This window comes from Saccostrea echinata, unplaced genomic scaffold (assembly GCF_033153115.1).
Source record: "Saccostrea echinata isolate AGI-Se365-2 ecotype Australia unplaced genomic scaffold, CSIRO_AGI_Sech_v1 ptg000052l, whole genome shotgun sequence".
NCBI classification, from domain to species: Eukaryota; Metazoa; Mollusca; class Bivalvia; order Ostreida; family Ostreidae; genus Saccostrea; species Saccostrea echinata.
The window spans coordinates 5,227,502-5,241,011 of NW_026889801.1; the positions used below are offsets into that span (position 1 = coordinate 5,227,502).

At 34.6% G+C, this 13,510-nt stretch overlaps 1 protein-coding gene across 1 annotated transcript; it reads left to right on the top strand.

Annotated features, from left to right (window-relative positions):
- The first annotated feature begins 971 nt into the window (after positions 1-971).
- LOC133204293 (uncharacterized) lies at positions 972-3,117 on the top strand. The gene is made up of 2 exons (XM_061340024.1): positions 972-1,370; positions 2,341-3,117. The coding sequence occupies exons 1-2, from the start codon at positions 972-974 to the stop codon at positions 3,115-3,117; spliced, it is 1,176 nt and encodes a 391-aa protein (XP_061196008.1).
- The last annotated feature ends 10,393 nt before the right edge of the window (positions 3,118-13,510 follow it).

Genomic DNA, 13,510 nt, shown 5'->3' on the forward strand with positions numbered 1-13,510 from the left:
GTTGAAAAATCAATAAAATTATGTCTCTATTAAAGAAAGAATACTTGTATGAATATTTTTTTTTTTTTTCGTGAAGAAGATATCGTAATTTTACTTTACGTTATTAAAATATACATTTATGAAACTGAGTATAATATTTATTTAAAAATACATATAAAAATATATTTAATAAATATTTTAATATACCTGCTTATCAAAATTTCAACAAAGGTTTGATAGCGATATTCTGTCGATATATATATAATATATATAATTTAAACATATACATTCATTAATGTCATACTACTATGGTGTCAATATCAATGTTATAAAAACTTACGGAAATAAATATTCAGAGAGAGAGAGAGAGAGAGAGAATTGCTTTTTCTATATGAATAATATCAAAATATTCAATCGACAGATAGTCTTTTCGATTATTACAAAAATTCATGAATGTATTATGAGACAGGAAGTATTATGTAAAAATGGTACCGAGTATGTGTGATGTACACTTTCAACTTTTTTTTTTTTGTCTACTGGAAATTATTTTTTTTTATATTGGAAAGCTAATGAAAATACTCTATAGACACCGATTAGATTACAAAGAAAAGAAAAGAGAAAATAAAACACAGCTAGAAAAAAGAATGAAATAATGATTAAAGTTGATTAATTTTCTTACTGACTTTCGGAGATATAAAATTACTGTATAAACATCGTTCGATTGATCGTTCAACTCTGTTCAACATGTTCAATAAAGACCGATCTAGTGTGACTAATTACTATCAATTAAGTTCAATTTCATTTTCGTAGTAGGCCATCAGAAATGTATTATAATGGGTAGCGTGTTAACATTAGACTCATAATTAAAATGTTAAAAGAAATCTATAGAAACCGACAATTTTTCTGATACTACACTGAACATTCATCAGTCTTACACAAGTGATTGAACTGAGGGGACTTATTTCTGTGTTTTTGACTATAAACTGTGGATCATGGCTAGGCGACTTAAGCGTTTGGACACTCATTTTATTGTGCGGTATTTGTGTGACGATGAACTGCAAGTGAGAAATCGTGTGTCCTTCAAGTGTGATGGAGACTCTACAATTAGTGTTGGACTTGAGTATGATGTACAGTGGGGTAAACCAAAAGAAGTGGACAGGGCTGTTGTGTTGTTTTCTGGGACTGAACAGCAGATGCGGGAGAAAATTAAGGATTTGTTGGTACCTCTACCAAACCCAGTTGCAGCATCCTCAACCCCCCCATCCAGATCAACTTCCCCACCAAGACTGCCATCCCAACCCAGCTCACCAACATCTCCACGATCCCCAACCCCACCCAGATCACCTTTGTCAGCCCCTTCTCCAAAACGCAGGAAGACAACGGCTAATCTGGTAAGTACAAGTTCTATATTCACGTTTATTAATCAAAATCACATGTTCCATTAAACGAAATCAATGAAATACAATACATTTCTTATAGTAGAAAACATTAATTTGTTAAAATTCACAATAGAATGTCACATCGTCACACGATCATTTCATAATTGTACAACTGTATCAAGACAATGATATGTTGTTAGCTTATAATGAATAAATCTTTAAAAAATTGTCTTAATCACGCTAATTGTCCAAGTTTGGCAGACTGTTTTAAACGTTGTTTTAATGTTGAGATTCACAGTAAATACACAAACACTGCTGATGAATATTTTACACCCACTGTTTTAACAACTGTGAGGCCCTCGTGCGAACTTCTACGTCGGAATTCAGCTTGTCCTTGAAGTACGCAATACTTTTTCCTCGGGATTTTTCGGGAAACAGTTTCTTTGGCACGTCACCAGTAGCATTTCCTCTCATAATCACACACGCTGGCACAACTTTAAACACATGGTCAATGTATGTACAACATTTTTCCACCGACATCTGTGTCCTCCAGAATCTTCTAATGCACTCCTCTAACTCGCTTTTGGTCCTAGGGGTCTCGCGGGCAACACACCTTTTGAGCTCATTCCAAACCATTTCGATCGGGTTTAGATCGGGGCTTTCTGTAGAAAATATATTTTTAAATTAGAATGCGTATAACACTTTCATGTATATTAATAAAAATAATTATGCATTACGTAAGCACATAAAGAAAAAACAGAAAATTAATTTTTAATAAAAAATGATAAAAAGATATTTTATTTTTGAAGTCTTATTGTTAATCACCGTCAATAAATTAATTCAATTTTTTAAATACAATTACCTGCAGGCCATTCACTCCACCAGTTGATGTTGTTGTTTTCCATGAAACTCTTGGATAATTTTGAGGTGTGTTTGGGGTCATTATCTTGTTGAAACCGGTGTCCAGTATCGCCAAATTTAGACTTCACGAACGGCATCAGGGTATCCCTCAGCCCAGTTAGAGTCACTCACTCCAATCCCAACGCCAGCGTCAACAACCCCAGTTGTGCGTTTCCGCCCTTACCGGACTTCGACAAATGACGACGATTTGGTGAAGGCGCTAATGAGAGAAGTCAAGGAAATGCGACAGACTCTGGATGTTATCAACAAAAAACTTGATGCGTCGAATAGGAGGGGAACAGCGTCAGATTTACAATTAAAGACAGTGCTTGCTAATACAAACATTCTTATCGATGTGGTCAGGAAAATCCCAGCTGCAAGTGGAGTGGAGTTCCTGCAAACCAGTGATCCTATTGCTGATACGATGAGTGACAGTAGTCCTGGAGATGTGTACCAAGGTGTTCCCGAAGAATATCAACTTCCAGATACCGTCCTCAGAGACATGATTAAGGAATCAAGGAACGCAGGAAATTTCGCAGTTAATCTCACAAGGAAGATCTTCCCCGAACTGTACGGTGAGGGCAACCTGCGAATGGAGTACAACTGGTACGGTGGTGGAAAACTCTCCAAAAAAGAACTGGATCCAGCGAGAAAGCAAGTGGTGAGGCGCTATGTGTGTTACTTCTTCCCAGAATTCAAACCCGAGGATTCCTGGAGGGAGAGGATCGTCTCCAAAATAAACGAGTCACTGAGGCGAAATGACAAAAGACTAAAGAAGGATAGTGTCAATCTTGTGATGCCCTCTGTGCCAGAAAGTGACCTTGGTTGCTCCGATGACGTCTTCACCTTTAATGACTAATTATTTTTTTTTATCTCTGATTCATTGTTGTGACCCACATGTTGTAAACTCAGGGATTTATACGTTCGAAAGAACGATTGGAAAAGACAGTAACAGAGTAATATAATTCGTTATTTGATGAAGAAAAAATGTAGTTAATACATGTAAAAACACTATCCCAAAGAATATTAATACATGTATAAATGTGATTTGTTTGCTTTATTCTTTGGAATGTATCATTTCATTTATTAATAAAATAATTAAAAAAGATTGCACTTTTAGTCTATATCAAAGGTTGTGATACTGAATGATAGCATGATATTTTATTGTAAAATAAATACAACTAGAGCCGAGCTCGTTGCAATGCAACGAATAGGTCTTCCGTCGGAGCTCCGGACAGGACAGAGCGACCTTGAGTCAAGGTCATGCAACATTTTAAGGTTATAAACAATCCTGTAAGGGGCATCAACTTTCAATGTTTCAACAGTAGAAAGACAGTAAAGGAATGTAAAATTCCACTGTCAGTGAACTTGAACTTGTCCAAATAACTTTGCGTCAAGCCATGACACATTCTGCAGCGGGTTAAGAGCAAACACCATCTTTATGTCACCGACATAAAAAAAATCACAGTCACGTATTCTTTCAGACTATTTATCCAAAACATCATATTCTAAGTGACCTCGAATTTAAGTCTAGGCCATTACACACTCTTGATGATATATTTATCATCTTTTCAGTGAAATGCAAATGCATGCAATTTTTTCTATTACAAAAGTATATACCGTTTTGTTTATTTGTTTGTATGTTGTTTAACGTCCCTTTCGAGAATTTTTCAATCATATGGAGACGCCACCATTTGCCGATGGAGATCTGCAAATTTTGACCTATACTCGGCACACATGGCCATTTAGCAGTGAGGGATCTTTTTCGTGTCAGCACCTACTACCAGACGGGACCTCAGTTTGTACGGTCTCATCCGAAGGATCAGTCTCTGCGTCCCACAGTGGGATTCGAACCTGCGACGTAAGGATCAACTCCATAATCCACGACTCTAGAGCAGACACTCTTACCACTGCGCCACTTGGGCGACTAGACCTTTTTGAATTTTACACTTATTACATCAGTGACCTTGAACTTGCCTAAATGACCTACGTTAAGGTCAAAAACAACCTTTGAACAAATTATGAGCTTCCAGTGATACCCAATGACAAAGATATACCTGAAAAAGAATATTGCACTTTTCTGTCAGTGACCATGAACTTGCCAGAAAGACCTTGGATCAAGGTCAAAACACATTCTTGGATCATAAGCAATCTCTGTATCAAGTAAAAGCTTCCAGTGATTTTATATAACAAAGTTATAGCATGTGGAAAAAAAATAATATTTATCTGCCAGTGACCTTGAACTTGCCGAAAAAACCTTTGTTCAAGGTCAGGACAAACCCATCTCAAGCAATCTGAGAAAAAGTTTCCTGCGTTCCTCCCACCCCTTATAAATTTATAATCCAGGCACGAATTTTGCCATTTCTTCTGCCAGTCTAGTACTATGTTATCTCAAACCGGTGGATCATAAGCAATCTTTGTTCCAAGTATGAGCTCCAAAATTATAGCACATACAGTAATCTTACACTTTTCTGTCAGTGACCTTGAACTTACAGGAATGACCTTGGATGAAGGTCGTGTCAAACCATTTAATTTTGTCATAAGCAATTCCTGTATCAAGTATGATACTTGCTATTTTTTTCCAGTGACCTTGAACTTGCCGGAATGACATTGGATCAAAACCTTGACACACCCTCGGATCATTAGTAATCTTTGTACCAAGTTGACCTTCCAGTTTCTTCATAACAAAGTTATAATATCCTTGGCAAACTATCACGTACAGACGGACAGCTAGGCAGACGGACAGTGTGATTCCAGAAGACTCAAAACACCTCCACCCCAAACCCACACACTTCGTTTGGGGGGATATATAAATTCCTATGTTAAATTATGAACACTCTTTCCGGCCCAAACCTTCTCCCTGGAATCAATATTTGAAAAAAAAAATGAATGTATGCTATGTTGGAAATTTTCTCATTCTAGTCCAGGGATTCTTGAGAATACTATTTTCAAATGACCCCATGCGCGGATCTAGAGGGGTTTGGGGGCAGTTAAATGTATATACTAAGCCAAGTAAAAGTGACCATGCCCCCCCCCCCCTAGAAAACGCGGACCCTTCCTCGAAAACGCGGATCTGTGTTAAAATGGTATGAAAAGTCTTAGGTATGAAGCTTTAAAAGTCAGCGACCCCCCCCCCCATACACACACACAAACACACACACGAAATTGGTTTTTCACGTTTGGGAAAAGAGTTTCTTTTTTTGGCTCGTCAAGAAATTTCTGGGTTGAAATTTTTTTTTTTTTTTTTTTGGGAGGCTTGGAAGGTGAGATACTTATTAAAAATTGAAATTATTTTGTCTTTTTTTTTTACAATCGACGGGCCTGCATTTCAAAGAGAGAGAGAGAGAGAGAATTTCTAGCTAGGTCTTTGAATAACAGTGACATCGGTTCAGAAAACAAGGTCCCTAGGAATGTACATGTATATAAAATAGGCAGTGCCTATCTCTCTCGGAATTCATCACCTGCTTCTGTAAAGCTCCATCCTCACTTGTACTGACATGTACCTGGTAAAACCAACCGACTGCGAAAGGAAAACTTTCTATTTATTTCGAGGATGGGGGTATACGTATAGTGATGAGAGGAAATTTATTCACCTATACGTTCATTAAATATGAAAGATTGCTTCTGAGTATTTGTATACGATCGCACGACTTTCGTGTTAATTTATAAAAGTTGGATTATGTAAGCAAAGAACTAATTAACATTTGTTGTAGATGAATAAAATAATTAATTAGCCGTTTATAAGTTTTTTTAACATCTGTAAGAACCACTTTATTTTAAAAAACGAATAATCGTCCTATTATGGGCGCCCATGATATATTAGACAAGGTGTTTAATTAAATCATAATTCAGATATCGACATCCAGGAGAACAACACATTCTTTTTCAGTGGCGGATACAGGAGTCTTGAAAAGGGGGCCCGACCAGTTTTGTGTCGGGGTAGGGGCCCAAACCCACATAAAAAAATTGATTTATTAAATCTTGTGTATATTTTGGATACAAAAGAGGGCAGGCCCCCTGAACCTCCTCTAAATCTGCCAGCGTTTTTTTTTTTTTTTTTTTTTTTTTTTTTTCATTATCTATCAAACGCGTTGACAAAGTCAAAAAGACGGTTTTAGTTTTTTAGGGCATTTTTACAGTGATATGAGAAAAGTCTGATAATTGCTGTTAATTTTAAGAAATAAAGTTCGTCATTTTTCAACCTCGTTCGGTATAATATAATTTAATGATAATTTTTTCCGTTAAGGAGGAACACATGGACGAAGGATAAAAAAGCAGTATTCTGCATGTACATGTACACATCATTGCTATAATTGTGTACTCGGGATTAAACCCCAAATCCTTCGTTACATTGTATTTGGGTATAATTTTCACATGTTCTCAGGCGGATAATCATTTATTTTTATCTGTCTAAAGACAATAATTTCAGTTAATAGAGAAATGTTTTTATTTCGTCGTTTTTTCCCATCCTTTTGGTTTACACGTTTGCTTTGTACACAAAAGCGTGTGTTCATGCACCGCTGTTTCTACACGCTATCGATGTGATCAGGGAGAACATGATATCATCCAGCAATTTACTTCTTATGAAAACACTTAATGAAAACATATTAGGTGAAAATATATATACCCGTTAGTATCTTAGTACCTGAGTATCGACCTGTTTAATTGCAGTGTCACCAACCGTAACGATCGCTGGCCAGGACTTGAATATAATTTATTACCGTTATTAAAACAACTCGTCAGCTGAGCGGATCTATGATTTAAACAGTAAAATAGGGAAATTCCAGAGTTCGAAGTGTATTTATTTTGGGCGCTCTTCCACATAAACATTTACGCGTACTTACATGCATGTAATTCGTGTCATGGGTAAATTCAGTTTATTAGATGAGATAAAACAAATGCATAAGATTAATCTTCCTAAACAACACGTTTTTAAAATAATCTGTCTGATATAAGGGACGGTATAAAATAACAAAGAAAATAACGGGTTTGTGTTTGTATTTAATTTAAAATGAGAACAAATCTTAACCTGTCAAATCATTTATTTTCCAGACACTAATTGCCATGCGTAATCTTCACATGCACTGACCAAGAGGTCACAAGTTCGAAATGTATGGCTTCTCATTGCGTGAATTTTGTCAACACATGTCGGAACAAACTATCTAAGCCAATTGCTTCCCAAAGAAAACTGCATAGGAAGGGTTTTTTGGTACACTTTTTAACGGGTAAAATTCTTTCGACGCTCGATAGAATTTTCAAATACAAGTGAAATATTTAGCTTACTTGCGTCCGACCTAGTATTTTGTATGCAATAATATTGTAAGTTAGGAAGAAAATAATACAAACTCAAAAGTACTTAATTTTATTTTCGATTTTCCTGACAATTAAAAATGTGACCTCTACGTACAATTATCGTGATAATTACATACATGCTGTTTAATGTTCATGAAAGAAATAGCAACTTGTTAAATAATAACGTTAGAGAGATAAATAAACTGTTTCTTTAATACACAAACAAAGTGGTCTTTTCGGCATTCAAAATGCATTGAATTTGAAGTGAATAAGTGAAAGGCAGTTAAGACTAGCTGATTAAAACGAGCGAGTGATAAACAGTAAGACGAAATCATATGAAAGATTCGAAATGATTTTAAAATAATATTCCACAAAGCACAATTATCTCAACATCGAGAAATACAATGTTTATAAAAATAAATATGCAACTTCTTCTAATATGTAAATTGAAATGTACTAGCGACTTAATCAAAGATATTACGAAATAGTCTGAAAGATTCAACATATTTATCCACTCATCACTTAGTTAACAAAATGTATTTGGAATGGCCATTCTATGGATTGTTTTGTGTATGACCTTAGGTCGCTGGTTCACACGCCGATTGATCTTCGGTGACCTCCTTTGCCACGCGCTATGGAGGGAGGGGTTACATAATTGTAAACACACAAAGTGAATGTAAAAAGCGTGTACTTAATGGCTGTGAATAGTCTACGTTTAAAGTTTTGTTTTATTTTCTAACTTTATTGTTTGTTTTTATATGATAAGAAGAAAAGGTTATCTTTTTTTCCATGTTTAGTAGACTGGTTTATCCAAATTTGAAAACAAACGAAATAAAAGGGAAAGTTGTCAGTAAATAATTTGGAAATAAAGCACAAAATACTTCAAGAACCTGATTCTAAAGAGTATTAGCATCTAATGTAGCTAGGTTTATTATTTATAGTAAGTTTATTTTAATTACACGCATGAAGAGCTCTTGTTTACTTGCTGAATGAAAACACTTACCTGTATATGTGTTATGCTTCTAGCTCATTTAGAACACAAGACTCAAACAAAATAACGTTTTCTTGAGATCAATAAGATGTTAAATAACAACTTTAATTACGGCAGCTATTTCGAAATATTTACCGTTTTTGAGTTATAAAGCAAAAACTTTAAAGGGCCCCAGATCCCTAATTTTAGGGGCTAGACCCTTTTTAGTGGTGTCAAATGAAAGGCCTTAAAATTGTGCACAACTTTTATTCTACATGTTTTATCAAAATATTTTTAGTTTAGAAGATAAAAAGGAAAATATGTGTAAATTTTCGCTCTTTTTGGCGTTCTAATTTTTGACCCCTCTCTAGCGCCATTTTGAATACAGAAATTGAAAAACAAAAACCGATGTGCACAACTTCAGTGCTTCTATTATTTAAATTCGGTAGAATTTCTACTCCAGCTTTTGTAGTCTCTGAGCCTTTGTCTGGAAATGAAGCCTAGTAAATTTTCATTTAAAGGGAGATAACCCAAAAGCGGAAGTGAATTTTTGAAATGTTTGACAGCATTCTGATAGAGTTTTGTAACGTCTATAAACCCTGCAAATTTGAGCAAAATCCGTTGAGAAATGAGCAAGATATGAGGTCTCAAAGTTGGCGTCTAGGAAAAAAAAAAAAAGAATAATAAGAATAATCTTAACCATCAGAATCAGTAGAAGGTCTTCCGTTGGAAACGGAAGACCTTAACTAGCAGGATATTTTATTGAAAAATAAATATAACAATCACTGAAATTTATAATTTAATGAGAATATTTACGAGGAAGTACATTGACCAAAGCCATTCAACGGACAATGTTTGGCACTTGGTCTAGTCTGTGTATTTTAAAACTCATACATGCTAGCAGAAGTTAAAGCAGACAGGAAGTGTTACGCAATGATTATCTTTTTACCTGAACACATTACAAATAATTGATTCCATTGCATATTAGATAGATCCAGCTACATGTATTTCAGAAAGAGGAGGTCCTATCAGTGGATTGAAAATTAGAAATTGATTTTTAAAAAATGAACAAGTGTATTTATTTAGTTCAATACTATTTATTGTTAAATTATTCTTACTTGATAAATAACAATATTCGCATAAATTTTTAAACATTCGAAAAACTAAACAGATGTCCCGAAGAATGGGGATAGGCGGTACAACCCCCCGGAATCCCTCTAGTTTATTAATTGATCCACCAATAACACCCTAAAATTAATGATTGGATGACTCGATCCATGCGCGACAGAACAGTGCACGTGGATTCCGTGAGCAATGCTTGTTAAATCACAACCCTTGTTAATGAAAGAATTTTAAGAAAAAGTAGAAGAAATGAATGAAAATGTTGATTAAGATATCTTACTCTACATATTTACGGCAAACTTACATACTCGGCAATTAAACGATGAACGTTTTAACATATAAGGGAAATCTGCAATGTAGCTTTCAAGTTGTTAAATTTAATTCAAAATGCTGCTGATGAATCTTATTATACAAAAATTAAATCTAGTATCCATTAAACTCGTAACGAAACTATGCTTTAAAAAATATAAATAATTGTATACATGTACTCTCTTATTTAAAAAAAATCTACACTGTATATATTATTAATTGATAATAAAAATACAAATTTGTTTAGTCACATAAAAGGCATTATTCTCCAATCAAAGAAAAACAATTCTTCTTACCGAAACAAAATAATTTTCCTGACGTTAAAAAACATTCCTAGAGACGACCCCCCCCCCCTAAAAAGATCGGTGATTGCAAATACATGTGCGTACAGGTAAAATATCAGAGCTGACGAAGAACGGTAGTTCACACCGCCGCGGTAAAGATGGTCTGTTACCTGCACCGCGATGAAAAACCGCGATGGTGTATCGCGGAAAGGATTAATACACCGCGGAGGGGGCGCGGTTAAATGACAAAACCGCGTTGCCCGTACTGTACATGTATTATACAGTTAAGAAAAGAAGGACAAAGTTTAGATGAGAATATTGGTCCGTTGCAGTTCCCAGCCCCCTCCCCCCTCCGCCCCAAAACTGATAAGGATTACTGACTAAAATTTCTTACTTTCCCCATTGTTTGTTTGTTCTGGTGTCCAAAGACGACGGAGAAATTATTTCTTAAAATATTTCCAAGCACCACTTGGTGGCACAACTTGAGCCCCAATCTAAGAGCGGGAAATGATGTCATATATATGGGCAACCTACTCAAATCAACAAAATAAAAAAAAATATATGCACACTTCAAAGATAAGGTGAATAAATGTTGACTGTATCCCCTACTTCTTTTTTTTTAATTAAGAAAAAAACATGAAATATGGGCGATTTAACTGGCCTCATTTTGACTTTATATGTTTAAATTTGAATGCATTGTATTTTAAAGACAATAACCTAGACAATAACAGTCATCAAATCTATTTATATCTTGTAGATGCAGATCTAAGATTTCTGTTAAAAATAAAAGCATAATTATCCTCTTCCAGCTGGCAAGCTTCATTGTTTCTGAGGATTAATATATAATCTATTCTTGTATGAATCATCTTATTATCAATTTTAAATTGCCTTTATTATAATAAGACCGCGGAACATTAACTGGCAAAATTGGAAATATGCAGCTTACGTCATTTCCATCTGTTACAGTCAAAACATGTAATGATAAACAATGAAATGGGCAGGTACAAGTCGACACGGACGTCCGAGAAAACATTTGATTGAAATTCTGGTTTGAAATCCATTTTAATTAATTTCAGTTAATGTTCTGCAGTCTTACAAAATAATAATCCAAAAGTCTCAGTTAAATGATAAACTTCCTTATTGGAGGACTTAGTGGCTGTTATTGGCAGCTAGCTCCAGACTGGTATGTGCAACAACAGCGTGTTGTAACAATAGAGATGCGGGATATATAGTGATGGCAAAGTAGGTATCTTAGTTTGTAAACTTGTTTTTCTAAAATAAGTCTGGTATAAATATTGATTTCATATTCTGTTTGTGTTGTGGAGTCATCATTGTTCCTGGGGGCCAATGTTCGTTGATTTTGTTGGTTAGCTTTATCCACGAATTTACATCCCCACAAACACTTATTTCGCTGACATACTTCAACATTGAATCTTCTGTATACACGAGTTACCCACGATATTATGTCCGCAAGAATAAGTAAAACTAGAAAGTCTTCTATTGTAAGCGATAGCGTATGTCGCCCCGAACTGGCTTTATTAGAAATGGTCTAAAAGTGTATTTTTTTTAAGAAGCTTTTAAAAACACATGGTCCAGTTGCTGTGATTGGATTACCAACTCTTGGATTGTGGAGGGTTTGTTGTGCGGAGATAATAGTTTTGATAGGCAGGATTGGTGATTAAAGAAATTTTGATTTCCTCAAATTCTCTTTTTTGTTTTATTTCTGATTGATGAACATGAAATACATCTGAACACAGATGTTTGTACATGTAACTAACACTAACGTATCCGGAGAATCGGATTGTATTGAAGGAATAGTATCACTAGTATTTAGTTTCTACTAATACCGGGAATAATTTAACTAATACAAGTGGTTTATATTAAGATGAAGTAATCGTAAATAAGATGATTTACACACACGCAACAGAAAAAGAATCACGGCTCATATATTAGGGATACTTGATTTACAAAAAGTAAATTAATATTTCTGCTCATCTGTACAGAAATTCGGCGATTGAGTGAAAAGCAAGCACATTTACATGAAAATTTATTTTGGGTATTTAGTAGATTTAAAGTCGATCAGAGGTTGATTTTTGGAACTAAGAGAAATATTTTATGTTGTTGTTATTCTGGGTGAGGCGCGCGCGTGTGTGTAAGGGGGAGGGTAGTAAAAATGTACAATAACTTTTTTGACTTTACATTTATTAGTTAACAGAATTTTATTTGACAACTGCATGTGGAAGTAAAGCATTACTCAAGAAAAAAAATTATTAGAGGAAAACGACACTTATCAAAAACATACTTGCTGCGTACACTATAAGGAATGTCAAAAATTGTGGTTTTAATATATTTTATGAAAGTTGTGCAAATTTATTTCATTTCTCAAAATAAGGTAGCAATGCTCAATAAATGTATAACTTGTATAAATATACTGTAAAAAGAAAGAAATATCGTTTTCTTATAATTTCATAAAATATTATCTGTTAATTGGTTTTAAAATACATTGCATCATGTCATGAAATTGACATCAGAAATCATATGGAAATTTAAATTTCTGTTTCTAAAAGGACATTTCATTTTTTCATCACTAAAGCAATACCAATTAGCTAAGCTTGGTGAACCATCAACTCGTAACAGTCCTTTCAGTACTTTGATTAAAAGAAACTTCTCATAGCATACAATAGTCACGTGACCGCGACTTTTTTTAAATCATTTGTTCCTTACCTGGCGTCAGCGACAAACTTTGAAAAAATAAAATATCCCATGCACAACTAGGGTTGGTGATTTTTATTTCTGTAAAGTTTCATGAAGATTTTGAAAGCCATTTACGAGAACGCTCGAGTACAAAACTAAGGTAAACCAAAATACATGTACGACTTCGTTCCGGTGGCTGAGGCGATGGACCTGCTCCATTTTTTGTGTGGAAAACTATTTGATAAAGTAGAAGGAATAAACCTTTAAAGTTTCCAGAAAATTCCTTGCGTAGTTAGTGAGAAAAATAGAAACTAAAAAAAATCACTTTTCGTCCGTTTCCATGGCAACGGTAAGAATTTAGAAAAATTTGAATGTTGATTGCACACCTAGAGTTTCTAATTATAATATCTGTAAAGTTTCATCAAGATTGTCCAAGCCACTTTTGAGAACATATGTGAGCATAATACTTTTTTTTTTTTTGGTGTTATTTCTATGGTAACTGTGTGCGGCCAATTCCATTTTTTTTAAAATAGAAATAACTTTGACACAATGCAAGGAATCATCCCTTGAAGTTTCAAAAT

Coding starts and splice junctions, on each gene's coding strand:
- LOC133204293 (XM_061340024.1), top strand. CDS start 972: ATGGCTAGGCGACTTAAGCGTTTGGACACTCATTTTATTGTGCGGTAT. Junction 1,371..2,340: donor GGAAGACAACGGCTAATCTG/GTAAGTACAAGT, acceptor CGCCAAATTTAG/ACTTCACGAACGGCATCAGG.